Below are 20,521 nucleotides of genomic sequence, written 5' to 3'. Positions count from 1 at the left end.
AATGTCTATCCAGTTTAATTAATGTAGAGTAGGAATTTATATCGATATTTGGCCTGAAATGTGATCGAATCAATTTTTTTTTTTTTTAATGCCAAATTTTTGAAGTACGATATCTCCTAAACTATTGGTCGTACAGAGTACCACTTGAGCTTAAATTGTTCAAAGTTTAATGTACTTTCAAATGGGGTTTCACACTTCGCATCAGAAGTTGGATAGTTTAGGAGTTATAAAAAAAAAAAAAACTAAAAAAAGCCGATAACTTCGCAGTTTCTCGCGAATTACGCAGCGATCACAGGTTTTTGAAAACTGCAAACTTAAACAAACACTACCCTAACTGACCCAAACAACATATTAAAAAATCAGAACTACATCGCACTTTGCGATTTTAATGTCTAATATGACTGGACTTTGAAGACAAAATGAGCTGAAGAACGTAGTTGCATCCGTCTGCCATCCACAAAACAAAATGATTACATTAGTTGAGAAATAATGACAAATAAAAAAAAAACTTAACCAAAATAGCAGAATAGAACAAAATAATGGAAACATAGAAGCCTAACAGAAAAATATTTGATTTGGCATTCAACAGCTGTATTATAAACCCTTAAAGGTTTATTTAAAAAGTTTCCTGCGTTTCAATTCCAAACCACCTTAAGAGTTATTGTATATTGAGCCAGAGTCAAATATAAAGTGTCATACCCTAAGGCGGAAATTGAGTCTATTTTTATGTTCTGCTAACAGCCTCCAACGATCAATATTTCGAAACCAAGTAAGACTGGGGCAATAAATAAATGAACCTGTTATCGCTTTTCCGCGAAAAGATTTTCTAAGCCACTTTTCTACTCCTTTTTCAGCAAAATGGGATTATTTGAGTACAGCTTCTTTCTTGATTTTAAGTTAAGCCGAAAGTGGTGTGACGTTATTTGAAAATAGAAACTTTAAAACGCATTTTATATTACTTTTATTTCCTTCTGCAGGTTCCGTGAATGAAGTGCCGCATGGAAATGCGTTTATTCGTAGCAAAGACAAATTGAGAATATATTTTTGCTTGTTTGTTTTTAGGCTGTGTATGACGCTATAAAACAAAAAGCGCTTATGGTTCTAGAAATAGAAACCTGAAAATATTTTTGGTTTTACGCCTCTTTTCTACCTTGAGTGAATTTAATATTTTAAAATATTCTCGTGGACTAGTTTAGCTTGGATTTGCATCTTATTTTGCAAAAACTACTACAAAAAATACATAATAGCCAAAAATATAAATAGTTATAAATAGTTTTAACATTGTGTTTTAAGTCTTTTATTTCCTTTTGAATGTTTTTTGATGTACGAAAACAATTAAATAAAAAGTTAAAATAATACTTTTAATCAAGCAAAAAAAAAAAAAAAAAAGCAGTTTAATTTAGTATATAACGCTTTTGAGAACTTGATTTAACATTAATTTAAAAATTGTTCCCATTTATTTTGTACAATATTTGATAAAAAATACCAGTAAATATTTGTTGAAAGAGGAAATGAGCCAACTTTCATTATATTTTGTGAGAAAGTTATTGTATTCAGTTGGAAGCATAGACACTGACTGTGAGGAAAGTTTTGACTACAGAGGGTTTTATTCTTAAGTACTAGATATTCATTCACCTGTAATACAATTAAGAGATGTCGACAGTATTCGGAAAATAAGATCAGGGTATCTTTAAGCAAGATTGGATAATTTTGCGCCACCTCATATTTTTTAATTTATTTGACTTAGAAAAAAAAACTGGAAGTCCCTGTAATATATTCCTTAAAAAAGAAAGAAAGAAAGAAAGAAAGAAAGAAGAAAATGTGGTAGCATTACAACAAACTAACTTTTGGAAAATCCACCAAGCTATTTGGTTTTAGTCGGACACCTGTACCCTAGATTTGAGCCTTCTTATTAGTTGAAGAAGCCTGGGACCGGTGGTTTGGATGTCTGACCGAGGATCAAGTCTTCTGATAAATTTGTCATCAAGAAACAAAACCAATTCGCAACTCCAGAGCTCGAATACGCTACCTTGCTGTGATTAACAATACTAAAGGAGAAGGTAAAGCATTCCATTCCACGTGTTTTCTTTGAGGAAATTACAAGCTTCAGACAGTTTATGGTGTAATGTAATTTCAGAAGAATAGAAAATAAAGCTTCCCACAAACACGATGAATAATTACTGTCATTCACTAAGCGTCAGAGCAAGTTATAAGTTACGGCATTTGTTTTACCTTTTTCATCCGCCATTAGACAGGGGCTGCAGCGCCCCTGTCCTATAGTTTATAGGAGTCTCCTATAGTTTATAGGAGTTGCGAATATAAAGCTACAACGGCGGTTTTAATTTCTGCCGATTTTAGTTGACAATAACATAACAATACTTTCTTGTGCAGATAAACGGCAGTATCTGCAGAAATGAGCTTTCGAGAAATTTGAAGAAATGTGTGTCAGATTCAATATTAATAATGGAGAAATCTTAGAATTTGACGTTTTTTTCGCGCCTTTTTTCAAGAGGAAACCAAATCAGCAAGCTTCTACAGTGAAGTTAACGTACAACAGATGACAAAAATGCAAAAAAGAGAAAAATGAAAAGTTTGCAGTAACTAACATTCACCTGGTCGAAAACTATTTATCAGGCAGGTTTCACTCATTGGAAAATCCATTAGCAAGAATCAATACCCGTATTGGTTCATGTCGAAATCATATTGCAAATAATGCGAATTGCCCAATTGAAATCGTTTTCTCAAAGTTTTGGGCACATTTTGCAATCAGTAACGTCATAAATGTCAATAGTTATCACATATTCATTATTCCTCGTATTATTTGATTGTAGTATAATCCCTTATTGACAAAGTTCCGCAAATTAAATCCAAATATGATTACGTTTTCAACTATTTGGATGCGCAGTTTTGGTTTGTCATAAATTTTGACTGTGCCTTGCTTTACTCTGTATTGATTATTTTAAAAAGACTGCTAAAAAATGTTATCATGTAGTCAGGCGAATTGCAATTTTAAAGTTTGGGATCAACAATTTGCGGAAAATAAGAAACACTTGATAACGTATGCCCATAAACGCATAACCATAAAACTAAGCTATTGCATAAATCCAATGTACCGTGAAAGTGAATTTAATATGAAACTCAGGCCATCAGAAAGCACGAAAAGCATCAATAAGAGGGTTTTTTTCAACAAACTCCTCACGGATAGAGCGTAACTGGGGAAGCGATAAAATTCAATTTATGGCAAATCTCGTGGGTATCATTAGGCTGGGAGCTGGAGCCGGAACTATTGATTTCCTATCAACAAGAACCTGGGCTTGCTTATCAACAAGTCATTTACATAGGCAAAGTCTCGTTTTATTAATAGGAAGCATTACGGCTGCTGAATAAAGTTAGAGAGAACACTTTCGGACTGTAAGTTTTGGGGAAAAAAAAGGTGTTTGTACTCATTATGTGGAAGTGTGAATGTCATGGAATGTCTCTTTGGCAATAAATTTCCATATAAAACGTATACATTTGCATATATGTATAGAATATCGAAAACTTTGCATTGTAAGTTACAAAATGAACAATTAAAGTGTAGAAAGTATAGATTTTAACATAATTACCCCGAATGGCTGTTTCCACTACTACATTGAATCCTCTTCATTAGCTCAACACATATTAGCAGGTACTTAAAGTTATGAACGAACCTCAGTTTTGCGCTTTATATCCGCTAAAAGCTAAACAGTTACGTAATATTTTAGCACTAAAATATTATTTAATTTTCTTCGTACCAGTGAGGGATGTGGTTTGTTACCAGCTCTGGTTTGCCATCCAGCATATTATAAAATAAACTAATAAAAAATAATCAAGACACACAGCAGACGGTTATACAAAGAGTCAAAATCAAAGTTACTTTTTATTTTGGAGTGGGGTAACATGCCTTTTAATGAAACAATTGAACAGTACATTAAGCTTAAAAAAGGGGCAACCATTTAAATACTATAACAAGTTTATTTTATGATATAAAACATTTCTTACAAATTAATTATTATTTTCTGAGTTTTAAAACGCAATAAAATAAAATAGTTACATGTATTTTCAGCAAAATAACATCAAGAAGAAAAACTTACCTCTTAAAAAAATTTCCTATTATCTTATATGCTAGAAAAAGCTGTTTCTAGCACTACTTGCTAGTAGAAACATTTACTTAGCTCAATATAATTTTTTATTTTTTAAAAAATTTGTAAATAAAAAAGTTCTCTACGAATCAACTATTTTATTCCGTTAGTTCCGAAGGTTACTTTTCATCCATCAAATAAGGTAGGCCATTGTAGTAGTATTCGTATGTTTACATCGTATATACAGGGGAAGCTGCTGTATCCACGGACGGTTGTACCTGCGGATGTTGGTCTGGAAATTCCGGGTATCGTTGTGAGAGATCCTAAATGGGGATCAACGTGTGTGTTTTTTCGGTTTTAGTAGAATCTAAGTATAAAAAAAAACATAAGTAATTTCTTTTTTTTTCGTCCTTCGTGGATTGTATTACTTATTTTTGTTGTAGGTACCATGATGCCTTATATTTTGAAGGTTTTGTTTCTGATTTTTAATGTTGTAAAACTGTGGTCTTGGCGATATGATATTTGGCTTGCAAAACCAAAATGGCGTACCTTTGTACACAAGGACACATAACCATATGTACCCACGGAGAGCAATTTTTAATCTCCTTGGGTCACACATAAGTCTTCTTACAATGTGAAGTATCTCAAAATAGTGCCTTGTCATCAACGTCCGAAATTTGCTTTCAACAATGATGATGAATTTGAAGTAGGGCTTGAAGATATAGTGTTGAAGTAACCCCCACCTGTTGAAGGATATAGACCGTCAATCCTACCTGTTTTCATTTGAAGTCGACTTTACTAGATTTTTGTTGACTAAGTTTTTTTTTTGTAATGGGTTAATTTTGGTTAAAGGTTTCAATTTGCATATAAATTGAGGTTATTTTATTAGGTACATAGAGAGCCATTGTATCATGAATCTAATTATTTTTTGTTTAAAAAATATTAATTATTCATAACATCATTAACTCTCTTAAGAGTAATAACTTTTTTAAAGAGCTTACTGATGTTAAAAATTAAGGAAAATAAAAAAAAGGGAAAACCTTCGACTAATTTTCAAAGTTTAATTTCTGTTGGATATTTTATTTAATGTTATTTTCAATGGATGTTTGAAGTATTTCAATATAAAATGGCTTATAAAAATGTATTGAGTATAACTGAGTTCCTCAGACCTATTTATATATTACTTTTTTGTATGTCCATAAGTACAAAGGCACCTGTTCGCGGGGTGAACGGGGTGTTGTACCGTCGGACAAAAAAGATGGTTTGCAAGAAAAAATTTTTTAAAGTTCAATTCCTTGAAATTTTCACGTGACAAAAATTGCCAAATTAGATGATAAGTTGCAGATTCTGCCAGAAAATTTTTCCGATCGATTATCCATTCCCAGAGACCAGCAAAAATTGAAAAGTAAATTTTGTCCGTGGGTACAGCAGCTTCCTCAATTATATCAACTTTATCAAGATCAATTTTGTAGTTTCAGTACCATTGCAGGCAGTCAACCCCAAATTTAATTAATAAACATCATCAAATATACTAGCTGTACTTCGTGAAGAAACTTTACCATATAATATTCAAGGAGTATTTATAAAACAAAACCACTAAATAATTACTATAAACAACGTTACGTTAGAAATTGTCTTCTAAAGAGAAAAGTTTAACTCGATCTTAAATGAACAGTCGATTCGCGTTGCAGTAAAACAGAATTAGTGAAGGTAAAGGATAAATTAAAACCATTATAAGAGTAGCTTAATCTAAAAAATATATATATATATTATTATGCGCACCTAAATAAAAAATAGTGAACAAATTCTGTTACAGACATAAATGCCATTATTTGGATAAATTATATTATTACTATTATCATTATTCCGTTTTTATCTATTAACTAGAAAGTCAACCGTCACCCGACGGGTGAGCATTTGCTTCGACATTTGAACGAAGCAATTGCCTGTTTGGTAATATTTTTTGGTAGTTGAAGTTTTAACCCCAATTCCAGTGAATTAACCCTAACTCCAGTAGATAGCATTCATTGTTGACCACTTTTTCGTTTCTTCATTCGCCTAAAATGACAGTCTTACCAGTAAAACAGTTAAGTTACCAGATTCAGTTTAGCCTTGTGAAAAAAAAAGCATTTTCCTGCATGTCAAACATTACCGTGGCGTGAGTTTCATTGTTGATGACGTCAGGGTTACTCGAACATTCGCTATTATATATGCGAAGATTCCTACAAATTAAAATAACACTTTATTTGGCCTGCTATAAATATTTCCTAACACGTCTCTATATAATTTTATATAGTTCATTAAATGTTTGACACTCAACATGAAATAATTGAAAGCATGTGAACATTTCATTGAAAATTTTCCCTTTCTATAAGTAATCTTACTTTGAAGTTTCTATATTGAATTCACGCGTGCATACACAAAACAATGTAGGTATTAAGCAATTTTGAACAATATTTCATTCACAGTACAAAATTCTGTCATTCGCAATGTAGTCTCAAGAAATATAAATATTGTATGCTGCTTTGAATTGAAAATTAACGTAGATGTTCTGGTTTGTTTTAAAATTTGCAAGGAATGTCAATGCATAGCATAAATTGAATAAGACTTGCTCGCATGGAAACTCCACGGATCCTTAAAGAGAAATGTTTACATTTAAAGTTGCAAATGTTGAGATTCGCACGCTTAAGAGTACATATTTTATTCTTGTAAGACAAAATTTCTGAAACCTGCGTAGAGCATTGGGCATGACTATTTCTTCTGTTAATATCAAATACATTGAAATATCTAACACACGTAATCATTTAACTAATTAATGCTTTTTAAATTATACATATGTATTATTCATTTCTTTATATTTAACTGTCAAACATATGAATTCTAGTTAAAATCTTCAAGATACTAATAAGGTCCTGCAGTGATAAAAAAATAAATGAAAAAATCTATTTCCGATTTATACACAACTAGCTGCGTTGCCCGGCTTTACCCGGTCTACCTTTGAAAATAAAAATTGTGTCAAGTGACGTATATTCAACAATCAAGCTTAAATGAAAGAGAAAAAAAACTTCATGCAACATTTCACTTCCAAACAATAGCGACAGATTTTAAAACTCTTTTAAGGAATCAAAATGAGAAAAATGGATTAAAAAAGCGTAACCATGTAAACACAAAATAAAATAAGTTTTAAAATGAGAAAGATGGAAAGAAACACTGGATTCAAAAAGCGTAACCGTGGAAACGCGAAAATAAACTGGTTAACAACTTGAATGAAGATTACATTTTTCGAACTTAATTAAAAACGCTTCTAACTTTTTTTCCTTAGAGTACAGAAGCTTAGTTTTTCTACCATAGGTCGAGATCTGGATTTAAAAATGTCACTTTCTCCAATGGTGTCAAAAAGAAAACTGTGGAACAATTTTTTCACTTTTTATTGATGTTTTTAATGAAGAAAGTAGTGCCTAAATTTCAGTTAAGCCTAAAAAAATTCGAGCTAAAAACGCAAAATAATCCCGTCGTAATTAAGTTAGAGCATTGAAACAAATTGCGTAAAACGCGGCAAATTCTACCTTTTCCAACGATATGTAATATTAATATGTGGAAGTAATTTTTTACCCCCATATTTGGGAATTTGTGTGAAAATTGTGTCTAAATTGAAATAAAAAAAGAACTACTCATCGATTTTTTTCGAACCGGTCCACAAACCTTTCCGGTGCTAAAAAAAAGATACTGTGAAAATTTCAGCGAAATCGGCCGGGTAGTTCTCGAGTTTTGCGCGTTCGCACAAACAAGCGCTTTTTAGAGACTTCATTTTATACTATGTACAGATATTCTTTTTTTTATGTAAGCAAATTTTTTTCTCACAATAACTTTTGAAGGAATAAAATTGCAAAAAAAAAAAAAAAAACTTTTTCAGTTGAACAGTGTTCCCTAGAACACCTCAGCCATACGTATCATTTCGTGAATAAAAGAATTATCTGTTAATTTTGAGCAAATAAATAAATCAGAAAATATAACACTACAGTAAAACGGGGGAACATTACTCCAAAAAGTGTAAAAGTTTTTTTTTCTGATTTTCGAGAACTTCAGTAATGAAGTGGTTGACAATGTAGAATTTTTTTCAACCAGGTAGAAGATGCCCAACAGTAAACTGGTGGGCATGTTGCCAATTCGAGACCGAAAATCAGTAAAAAAACTTTTACACTTTTTGGAGTAATGTTATCCCTAGAGGAACAATTTTCCTCCGTTTTACGGTATGTTCTACTCAGCAGTGGTGTTCCTATAGGGACTCCATATCCCCCGTATACTCTCACGTCATATACTTTTTTTTAGTCACATAGCGTATACCTTTAAGCCCCAAAAATGTCATATTGTGACATATTATGTATATGATAGCATACACATATTGCATTTAATGTATTACTGGGAGTATACCCTCAGAAAACCGCCCTGCTACTCAGTAACTTGAACTTATGTGAGTCCTTATCTGAGAAATAGATTAGTGGTGTAGAGTCTTTAGCGATAGATTTTTTTTTGAAGTCAAAGATGCACATAAAACTACATGTAAAAAACGCAACGTTAAAACTATTTACAAATATAAATTTAACATAACATTCTATAAAAGAAATTCAAATAGATGTTTATCAAAACAAGAGATCATTCATGCCACAAGAAAGCACTTTGTTAATGATAAGAATTTGAAAAAATGGCATGAATTCCGAAAACATGTTATCGGATTTATTTTTTTACTTTAAGAAAAAGAAAACAAGGAAGAAGAAAAAATGCCGTAGAGTCACCAAATAGTAATTGGCGAATTAAGAAAATTAAACTTAAGAATTGATTATATTTAAAGCATTTGTTCATTGCATATAATAAAATGGACTCAACAGATTTTTCTTTTCCGTGCGAAGTTTTAATTAAGGATTATATTTTGTTTTATTTCATCAATGTTAACAACTTTTTTTTTTTGCTTTGCTTTGCAACAAATAGCTATAAGTGAAAACAGTTTCTGTCATGTAGAACAATAGATAGTTTTATTCTCATAAAACTTGCGAACAACATTGCTCTAAGTAGTTTCCTCTTTTATTATCGTAAACTATTCCATCTTACTTATATTGATGATGGGGTTACTTTTCTTGCCGTTTGCCTTGTCTAGTGGTCAGAGAAGTCTGACTGCGACAGGAAGGTCCGGATTCGTATCCCGGCTCGGACATGGAAGTACTTTCTCTCTCCTGTCCTTGTCCTTTCTTTGCGTGAATGTGTAGCTGTGCTGTGAATGTATGCCTACACTATAAACAGGTCCTTGTGGCACACTGTTAAAACCAGGAGTGCCACAGGGGTAAAGAATTTTTTACTCTAGGGTGAAAAAACGGTGCCTCATGGTGCAACGGAGGCTAGGGAGTGTCGTTAAGGTGCTTTTGGTTCCTCAGTGGGTGAAAGACGTTAACAAAAGTGCTAAGAGACCATTCAATAGGACAGCGACTCCTTGCGCATGCGCTCTGACTTATCGTCCAACGACAATTTCAGTTTGAATGGCGAACGAAGGAAGTTGCAACGAAATTTACTTTCACATTGAATGAAGCGCAAAACTGAAAAATTCATAGATTAATCTTCGAAATCTCGCGTAAATTCATTTGATCATATTGTAGCTCTTAGAGCTTTCGAACATATTTAAAGTAATTAAAGTATGTTGACAACTGCTTATTGTTCCGTTTACCTTAGTAAATATTTAATATCTTGCTATTTATATCCTGCAAAACTGTTACATAAAACTATCTATCAGTACTATCTTGAACAACAACATTAAAAATGAAAAGGTTTAAATCAGCTGATAATTGAAAAGCTAATTCCGGAATAAAAATACATCGACGTGATTACCTATAGCAATGTCTATTTACCAATGTCTATTTCTTTTCAATGAAATAACTACGTAGTGGAAACGAACAGAGCAGCAAAGGCGGGGGAAAAAAAACGCGTGAAAAAAATTTCTCTCACTCAGTGTTTGACTCATGAGTTTCCCATCGTGTTTTGGTTAACGTATCTTTCTTAGGCATTATTGCATTAAGCGAATGTTGTTATCTATTCGTTTTTATTTTTTTCTGGCGGAAAACTTGGCATTGAGAAAAAGGGCTTTTAAATTAGTATTTATCTTGTACGCATAGGGATACTCAAATATCGAATCTTATAATAAGTATTGATATGTTACGCTCGATTGAAATTTTAAACGTTTATGAAACGTTTTTATTTTCCTGTGATTCTAATCTAATGTTACCTAATATTTCTGGTTGTTCCGGCAAATGATTGATAAGTACCTTCCCTGTTCATTTTCGGTATGGATCATGCAGTAAAAGATGTCAACAACATATTAATAACTGAGCTATCCAAGTGTGAATATAAGAAAGTTAGTGCACGAACAGACAAATTAAAGTCATGAACACTTCTAAACTATGTTCGAAAGTTGAAATGTGATGAAATGCCTTCGTATATATAAATCAGAATAAATAAAACACAATTGTATTCGAAAACGCACACAACACGGGGGGGGGGGGATCCTTATAGAAAGCAATAAAGGTGCCATTTTTCTCACCTAGGGTACCATCTTTCACCTACGGTGCACGTTGGGTGAAGGGAACCTGTTTTTCACCCTTGATAATTTTACAATTTCGGCTCTCTATCGGGTGCCGCTGGTGAACAGGCGTCTCACCCCTGACAGGTGCCAAACGCAACCTTTAGTTTTAACAGTGCATGTGTGTTCTGTAGAAGTCGGACTTCACACCAAATTACGGTACAGTTGGAAAAGTGGAGCAGCGCACCCCAAATTGCCAATCTAGCTGGCACACGAATTACTTTTCTTACATTTGCGTGCTGTTGAAGCACTGTGCTTGAAAATTTTAATTTGTCTTCACTATAATTTATGGTTGAATTATTTTAAAACATGATAAGTAACAATTAAAATGAGTGGATTAGAGTTTGTTTTTATTTTAATTGTTAACGATGCTTTTTCATGATATATGTCACTATGGGTTTATATATCCCCAGTTTCGCCGACATTTAAAATTTGCTATCTCCTTTAATGTATCAGAAGGTATGATAGAAAAGGAAAAACTGGGAGACGGGGCTGGAAGAAATTTTGTGTTGGCAAAACACGGAAGGCACCGTCACTATGAAATACATTTTTTGACCAATAAAAAGTATATTTGGAATAGGTTTGTGCCAAAAATCAGTAAAGCTAATATTGTAAAATCATTGTTGATACACAGGACACCTTTTTATTGCTGAAGATGTTCCTCTGTTATATTTAAACTCTTATCGACAATATCTGTTCCCTAAAAAATATACTAAATTTTTACTTTAAAAATTTCGTCATTTTTCTAAATTCTATCGTGTTTTAGTTCAATGAAATCTAACTTGGATCCAAATGTTTGCTAATGCAAAAATAAAAAATAAAAAACTGCTTCTTGATGTGGGGGAATGTGGGGCAAAGTGAAATAGTTAAGACAACTTACTTTTCAAAACAAACAAATTGGAAATTTGCTCTGAAAATTACGGTACATAAAAAATGAGCAATATATTTTGCAATAACACTTGCGTTAAGATATTATTTTATTTTTTTAGCAGTAAATTTGGACCTTCAAAAAAAAAAAGGTGGAAATATTTCATTTCTTTTTTCTTTGGGGCAGAGTGAAAAATAAAATATTTTTCTAATATAATATTTTTATTCTATTATTAAAAATATATTTTTTAATCATATAAATGAGTAAATAAAAGAATGAATCAATAAATGAAAAGAAAATGAGACAATACACGAATTAATAAATAAATAAATGAGTGAATATAGGAAAAAATTAAAAGAGTGAATAAAATAGTGAATGAATATGAAAATAAGTGAATTAATGACAAAATAGATATATGAGAGAATTTTGAAATAAAAGAATGTAAATGAGGTTATTAATACGTGAGTGATTTGATAAAGGATTGAATAAGTAAATGAAATGAACTATTTTACTTTGCCCCATCCACTTCGCCCCACACGTTGTACTTTATTAACTGCACAAGGAATTTAAAATACAGATTAACTTAACATTAAAGAAATAAGCAGTGCACCGAATATTAGAAGGCCTTCATTAATATTAAAAATGTTAATAACTAGAACTTAATCATTTAATAATAACAAAAATAATTATTGACTTAAATTAAAATATTACAGTATGAGCATCTATTTTTGAAAATTGTTTGTGCTATAATATTCTTTGATTCTCAGAGGTAATTTTTTCCTGACTTCAATGGACTTAATATGTTACTACATAGTTAAAATACTACTCAATAGGTGGCTTTAAAAGCGGAGTATATATTTAACCATTTCACTTTGCCCCACATTGCCCTATATATGAAAAGTGATCTACCTGGTTTGTACTTAGTAAAGATATTCCGGGACAAATTTCCATTATTTAACCCGTACAACACACCGATTTTTCATCTTTTATGCAAAAATAAAGCATTTCTTCTAACAGAGAGCAAACTAGACCAGTGTTGTCTTAACTGAATTCGTGTTAAGCCACTGTCCTTTTCTCCATTTCCGATGGAATGGCAACCGGAGTTTAAGTTTATGCAAATGAAGCGTTTTACCTAGCAACTCAGAATAATAATGAGGTTTAACGACGGAGGTCAAAGAGAAGATTGTTTGCAACTGGCAGCAGATTCTGAAGGCGGAAGTTTAGATATTTTTAAAATAATTTCACACTTTGGAATTATTTAACGATGGAATACATTAGAATTGTCAGCAAATTTGTTTCAATCACTTGTCTTATTTGTGTTTTTCTTCTATGGCTCCTTGAGACTTGCTCTCATTATGATGAAATTTGCTCGTTATTTGTTAATTAAGTGTAGGTTGTCTTCTTAGAAAAAGGTAAAATTTCCGCAAAAAAAATTTAAAAAAAAAATTAACATCAATTTAAAGTGTTTAGTTCGGACAATTTTACTTTAAAAGAGACGTGAGATGAGTTTATGTGATTACAATTCACACGAAATACTGATTGTAACTTTGAGTTTTAAATATTTAATATAAAACTCAGTCATAAAAAATGATAGAAGGTTTTTAAACTTTTTAATGTATATTTGTAATAAACAAAAAAAAACCAAAAAAAAAAACGCATTATTTTTGTAATGTTATGCACCACCAAAGTAATATTAACGCACAATACAATTGAACTCATACATTGATAAACGAAAGAAAAAAATCAAGTACGCAAAAATTTTAACAAAATTAACAATCAATTACGAGGTAAATTTCGACCGTTTTCCTAAGAGTCACTTCTCGGAATTAGTTTATTGCTTATATTACTAATAGCTTCTTCAATTACATTTCTTAAGAAACTCTCAATGAACGTAAATCACTTCCCCCCGTAAAATGAAAAAAAAAAAAGAAAACAGCATCTTGGGTTTCGAATCAAAAATAGAAAACCACGTAAAGTGGAAGCACGAGTTACCAGCTTATCTACTTGAGTAAGAAAATTCTCGAAAACACACAAGTGGCAGTTAATAAAGGAACGAATGCTTTTCAGCTAGAGTTACGGAATGACCATAAAAAAGAACCGCGTGCACTTGGAGACATTTGCCTGGAAAACTACTTTTAGAACAACCTTATTGGTACTATAAATTCTGTCATTCATGTTTTCTATACTATATAGTTAAGTTTCGCCGTTTCTAGAGCGTTAATAAAACAAGGCAGAGGTTTTGGACGCCCGAAACTGGTTTTGAACTGCATAGATGGTTTTTTACCGCCCAAAAATGTCTAAAACTGTTTTAAAGTGTGTCCAACGGTATACTTATAGATTGTTTCATTCAGAAAAAAAACTTAGTAAGTGCAACCTTATCAGTAAAAGAATGTAGTTTTAATAGGAGGTTTGTGGGTTTGCAAATTTCATATTACTTCGTACAAATCTCATTCCAAAATTTTAAATGACTTGGAAAGTGACACTTTCATACAGGGTGTTCATTAAAGGACTTCCTGATTTTAAAATTAAATATCTCAGAACCGAAGGAAGATATTGGAATGAGATAAACGATTTGTTTATTGTGAAACCCATGAAAATTATGTACAGAAACTTGGAAATTAGTAACGAAAATTGCCAACAGGGGCGCTGCACGATGTAATCTCAACAGAAATCCCCATAAATAGTGCTGCGAAGGGATTAGGAACTTCAGCAGTAGTTTTGCTTCAAAGAGATACTGACACTTACGCTAGAAATTATCGTCCAACCCCTTCGCAGCAGTATTTATGGGGACATCTATTGCAATTACAGCGGGCAGTCCCCACCCCCCGGCCTGTTGGCAATTTTTGTTGCTGATTTTTAAGTTCCTGTACATGATTTTTATGGGTTTCACAATACACATACCGTTTATTTTATTCTAATATCTGCCTTTGTTTTCAAGATACTTGATTATGAAATCAGGGAGTCCTTTTTTGGACACCCTGTATTTTTCACAATGAGGATTATTCATTATTATTGAGTAAAGTCATATTGAAAAAAAAACCTTTATTAAGAACTTGATCTTGTAACCATCATTTAACTCTGTTGATTTTTGTACAAATTAAACTTGGAAGAAGTCATTTCCTCTGTTGTTTTGGAGATTACTTCAACATGTTTTTAAATTACATCTAACTAGTATTTTTTGCTTTTAGATAATTTTAAGCTTCCTAAGCAATAAGCATATATCAAACAATGCAGCCAAACATGAACGAATTCGATTTTTGATTGCAATGGACTTCAAATACAACTCTGACAGCTTCAGTTGGTGTAAATGTAAAATATGCAATTCAGAATGTTTCGCATAGTGGTGCGAATTGATTTCAGACTCTAAAACTTTTTTTTTAGAATCCAACTGTATTCAGTTTTTTCTGCAAGTATTCGTGATACAATATACATATATTATAATTGCAAAATGTTTTAATTGATGGTTTTTAACTAACTGATTATTTCGAATTGCTTTTCTTATTTATCCTTTAACTTAATTTTCTTTTTATTTCAGATGTATTTTACGAAATTTCTTCAAGCCATCAGAAATTCTTCTCATTTTCACTTGAAAAATAAAGACATGCTGCACAACAAAATTTCCTATGAAAAGGAAATGACGAAGACACAAATAAATAGCTAACAGATTGAATTCAAAGAGTTCACCCGAATTACGATTCTTTTATCAAAGTAACTATCCAACCAACCACGACTAGTCATATATAGAAAAATACAAATTTATGTTTCTTAATAATGTTGGTGTTATTTTCTCGCATTTACGATAATCTTAAAAATCTCCTACATCCTTGCATATTGTATATTTATTATTCACTTTGCATTTGGAACTATCTGCTCTTCAACAAAAAATACCGGTGTACTTTAAGTGCTAACACAAGAGCATTTCCACATTTCCTACCTGGGATTTCTTAGAAAACAGAATATAATGTGTCTGAACAATATTTTTTCAAAATGATCTCTATATATTATCCGTTATATGTTGTTTAAATGTTGATGTTGGCAGAAGTTTACGTACAAGATGCTTCTTATACACATACGTTTTGCTATAAACTCAATCTCTTGCGAAAAACATGGTTGAGTTATTTACACAAAACTGAAAATCTGCTGAAATTTTAGAAAAATGCTATAGCTATATGTTTTGTAAAAAAAGATAACGTTGAAAAAATCAGTTAAATATTGCCTGAAAAGAGCTTCAAATTATGATTACTCCAACCGAGAGCATAACACTCAAGTATACCATGTCGACAACAGCAAGTTCTATTTACGTTCAAGATTTTGCTACAATTGCTATACAAACATGTCCATCTTGGTTCAAGCAAGAAACCTTCGAGAATGTCAAAAATATCTCAATTATTGTAATTTTAGGCTTGATGAATGCTATAATAATTTTAGGAAATCTGCTTGTTGTTATGGCAGTGTTCGCTTCAGCTAAATTGCGAACTGTAACTAATTTTTTAATTGTCTCTTTGGCTATCTCCGATCTGCTTGTAGGACTAGCTGTCCTTCCGTATTCAATAACCTTAGAAGTTCTCGAGTTATGGATTTTCGGCGAACTATGGTGCCAAATGTGGTTAGCAGTGGACGTATGGCTTTGTACGGCGTCCATACTAAATTTATGTGCTATTAGCATTGATAGATACTTAGCGATCACTAGACCTGTTCATTATAGGACTATAATGTCAAATCGTCGAGTAAAGCTACTCATAGCAGTCGTATGGGTTTTGTCTTTCATCATTTGCTTCCCGCCTTTAGTAGGCTGGAATGACAGGGTTAAGGACGGTGAAGAACTGACGTCATTCAACAATGTTACTATGTACACTGATGTAAGTAGAAGTCACTTCTTAAATGAATATACAGTAGAAAATAAGAGCAGCGAGGAGTACTTGCTTGGAAATATAACGGTGTTTCACTATCCTGATGACATGTTTAGTTTAAATTCAAATAATTTTTCAGATGAAATCAAGTACGTATTTCGAAATGGTACATCCAGAAGATGTCCTAAACCACAGTGTGCTCTAATTACTAATCCAGGTTACGTTATATATTCAGCCCTTGGATCATTTTACATCCCAATGCTAGTCATGCTGTTCTTTTACTACCGAATCTATGTGGTCGCCCTTAAGACTAGCCGTGCCTTAGATCGTGGTTTTCGAACAGCAAAATCAGGCAAAGCTAAATCCTCATCAGGAACGAACGATGGCAGTGGAAGTGCGGACGTTACCTTACGAATTCATAGAGGAAGACCTGCGAATGAATCCATTTCATCAACGCGCAGTTCCAGTGCAGGACCACCACCTAGGAGATCAGGTGATATATTAGTTCCTCGACGCATTCCAACCGTTGTGTATCATCATACTAAGGAATATTCCAGCCCGCGCTGTTTCCGGGAAGAAAACAGTAAACATTTTTACACAACGCGTGCAGCTACTAAGAATGACTCCTCCACACCATTAAATCGAGTCCGCCGAACCAAATCGGCGAATTCCGCAACTTCTAGTTTGAGCTTCGACAATGGCGGATCGCCTTCAACTTCCACAGACCAACACTCTAGCACCATGGACAATTTAGGTCCTAGTGGCAATGGGCACAAAAATGGTAAGGCTAATCGCCATCTTTTTACTAGAATGAGTAAGCGTAATGCTCGTTGGCATGCGAAACGCTTTCGTACCGAAGCCAAGGCAACAAAAACTGTTGGGATTATTGTTGGTGGATTTATTATGTGCTGGCTTCCTTTCTTTACTGTATACCTCATAATGGGATTTTGTGAGGACTGTATTCCTGAGTTACTGTTCAAAGTGTTTTTCTATCTTGGGTATTGCAACTCCGCTCTAAATCCAATAATATATGGTATGGTTAGCAAAGATTTCAGATTTGCTTTCAAGAAAATTCTTTGCCGATGCAAGCTCAAAGACGACGGAGTAACATCACTTATTCGTCAAATCCACATGCCAACATTTTTTGAAGAAGAAACACTTACGGGTGTTGATTCTTTAAGCCAAAATTAATGTACACCTGATCCATGTTTCATTCTTTTCTTTGGCATTGCTTTTTGAGGAAGAGTTTAACACGAAGTATCATTATTAGGTCAAATATTTTTAATTTCCGTGACCATTTTATTTAATAAAATCATTGCATTTTTGTGTCATTATATCCTTATTAGTGAAAATCATATGATTTTTCAATTAATAGTTTGTTTTCTAACATTCAAGAATTACTCAAGTCCTATCTTGGTCGTATAAACATATTAGTAAATTAGAGGCTCATAGCATATATTTCATGCTAATTATACACATTATACATAGAATTTTATGCCTATATTTTTTATAATATATACGCTCACATGCATAAGAAATATTATTGCCGACATTAAAAACCATCAATTTAAGGACATTAAAAAATTGGTATGGCAGTACAATGTGACTGTATAAGTGTATAAGATATTAATTTTCTGCAATGTTACTTTATCATCCATTACACCAAGCGTATAATAGAAATTTTATTACAATATTTCCCTCGTTACTAACCATTTACCGAGATAATAAGATTTTTTGCCCAAAACTTTTAGTTACAGCTAGATATTGTTCTGCGCTCTTCAGCAAACTTCTCGTCATACAACTACTTGCTCCAGAGCTCTGAAAATTATAGTAGCATTTATGTTCAGCTGGCATGTTTGTATAGCTACAACACGTCTCTCAGACGCATAATATTAAAATTAAATTTTAATCATAAATATGAATTTAAAATGGCTTTCATGGTGTTACATTTACCGTGAAGATAAAAATGGAAATTACTATATATTTTTTTAATTTTAAAAGGAAAAAAAAAAGATAAACAACCTTTAAATTTTACTTTGCCTAAAGAGTGCAACAAGACTAACGCTAATATTAAGCAGTTAACCGTTAGTTAAAACTCTTAAAGTTTAAGTCATTGTGACGTCATATCAAGTGCTATAGATTTGTCGCCGAATTACTTTGAACACAACTTTTCCTCTTAACTCCCATTCAAACGGGTAAATTGTATTTCCTTTGCTAGGTTAAAGTTGTTTTACGTTCTTGGCCGACATCGATTTGTATTTTTTTTCACACTATTACCATATTATCCATTTAAACAAACAAAAAAAAAATCGAATTTATAAAGTTAATTTGAATTCTGAAATTTTGAACTCAAATTATGTTTTTCGCAATCACGAGTTGCGACAGGACCCTACTCATTGATTACTACCCCACTCACTTGTTTCTAGAAACGGTTCCTGTCCCTTCAAACCTGCCCCTGCTCTTGGGTGGTTGCGTGTGTATAGTTGTGTATGTGCGTAGACCTGTGTGTATGTGTGTAAAGGAACGTATGTCTATATGTATGAGTGTGTATGTGTGTATATGTGTATGAGTATGTATGTATATGAGTGTGCGGGTGTCTGGGACACAAGGACGCCACCGACCAGGAGAAGCGGCTACTGGGGGGTCAGTGCTTAGAATCAGCGGAGTCGCGCCGGAGCCGCGCCCGCAGAAGACAGTGGAGGAAGGAAAAAAGGAACCGGACATCAAGGACGGTCAAATAAAAACAATTAGCAATCCTGATTGCTCAAAAAAAAAGGAGGCGCTAGTTTGAACAACCTTATTGTGTTGTAGTTTACTTTCCATTTAAATCTAAAATTTGACACTTTCATGTTCTAGAGGGGCTAAGTTAAAAAATATCAATGTTTCAAAGCAATGTATTACAGTTCACTCTCGAGAAACAAGCTAGTTTCGATCAATTGAACACTATTAAAATTAAAATCAAGAACTGAAGAGCAAAATTTATTTTCCACATTAACAATAGTTTTCCATTAAAACGATCAAAGTGTAAGATTGTGTTTATATGATTATATTACTGATTATACTAGAATGAAGTCATTTAATTTACAGTATTTTACTGTGCAAAGAATGCTTAAAAATGTCGCCTTTTCCGAAAAACTCTTCCTTTTTAACTGGCATGTCAAAGGAAAATTATTTATTTTCATAAATCAAACATCAACTTGTTAATAGAGGTGATGAGCATACTCACTATTCAAGTATAGTATCTTTAAATTATTCACTAAACAAATTCCTTGTGGTAATTACTCAAGAAACCTATGAAAACATAATTTATAATACTGCTGTAAATAAATACAAAAGTGTTTAAAAAAAAGGTCAAAAATATTTTCATATTACGCTTTTTATTGACTTAATGTGTAAAATCTACTCTTAATAATATTTTATATCTAAAAGGCATATAGGTTTGAAAAAAACATATTAACGTGAATTTGTTATGAGCAATCTTGAAAAGTGATCTTGAAAAGTAACTCTCAGAAAGAAATGCAAACATATATGTATGTTTATCTCTGAAAATAATTAAATATGCAATGATTGTAATGTTTTCACAATGCATTCCTGTATAAAAACTACGTTCAACTGAATGTATGAGAATTTTTCCTATGTGGTTTTAGTCCTCTTTTTTGTAAAAAAATTATATTTATATGTTTTGACAAATCCGTATTTGACTTAACTTTAAAAGTATAACTCAAGAAAGGGTTCGTGATGTTACCAAAACTTGCGTTTGCTACATTTTAAGCCAAACGTAAATCAAATTACTAACCTTAAATTTATTTGCTGAAAATAATGTTTAATTTAAGTTATAAAGTGATTTACTAGTTTGTTTTAATAAATGCATATTTAAAACTGTTTACACACAGCTAGATTTTTAAAACTTAATATAATAAAATGTATTTACGTTATCATAATTACTCTTATTTTTTCCTGAAAATCTGTAAACATTGATCTGCTATCTTACACGAAAGAAACTTAATTTACTTTACCTATCTAAAAATCTTAAATATACTATGTGCAGCTAAATGCCTACAAGTTGTTATTTATGAAAAAA

General features: G+C 32.3%; 1 protein-coding gene across 1 annotated transcript in view; it reads left to right on the top strand.

Annotated features, from left to right (window-relative positions):
* Positions 1-18,731, top strand: part of LOC129217283 (probable G-protein coupled receptor No9) — a 147,688-nt gene extending 128,957 nt beyond the window's left edge. Inside the window, exon 3 of the mRNA XM_054851556.1 lies at positions 15,126-18,731. Within this exon, the coding sequence (XP_054707531.1) occupies positions 15,826-17,631 (1,806 nt within the window). The 5' untranslated portion in view covers positions 15,126-15,825 and the 3' untranslated portion in view covers positions 17,632-18,731. The remainder of the gene's footprint in view (positions 1-15,125) is intronic.
* Positions 18,732-20,521: the final 1,790 nt, after the last annotated feature.

This window comes from Uloborus diversus, chromosome 2 (assembly GCF_026930045.1).
Source record: "Uloborus diversus isolate 005 chromosome 2, Udiv.v.3.1, whole genome shotgun sequence".
Classification (NCBI taxonomy): Eukaryota; Metazoa; Arthropoda; class Arachnida; order Araneae; family Uloboridae; genus Uloborus; species Uloborus diversus.
The sequence above is the reverse complement of the archived record's forward strand: the minus strand, read 5'-3'. Positions and strand labels throughout refer to the sequence as shown.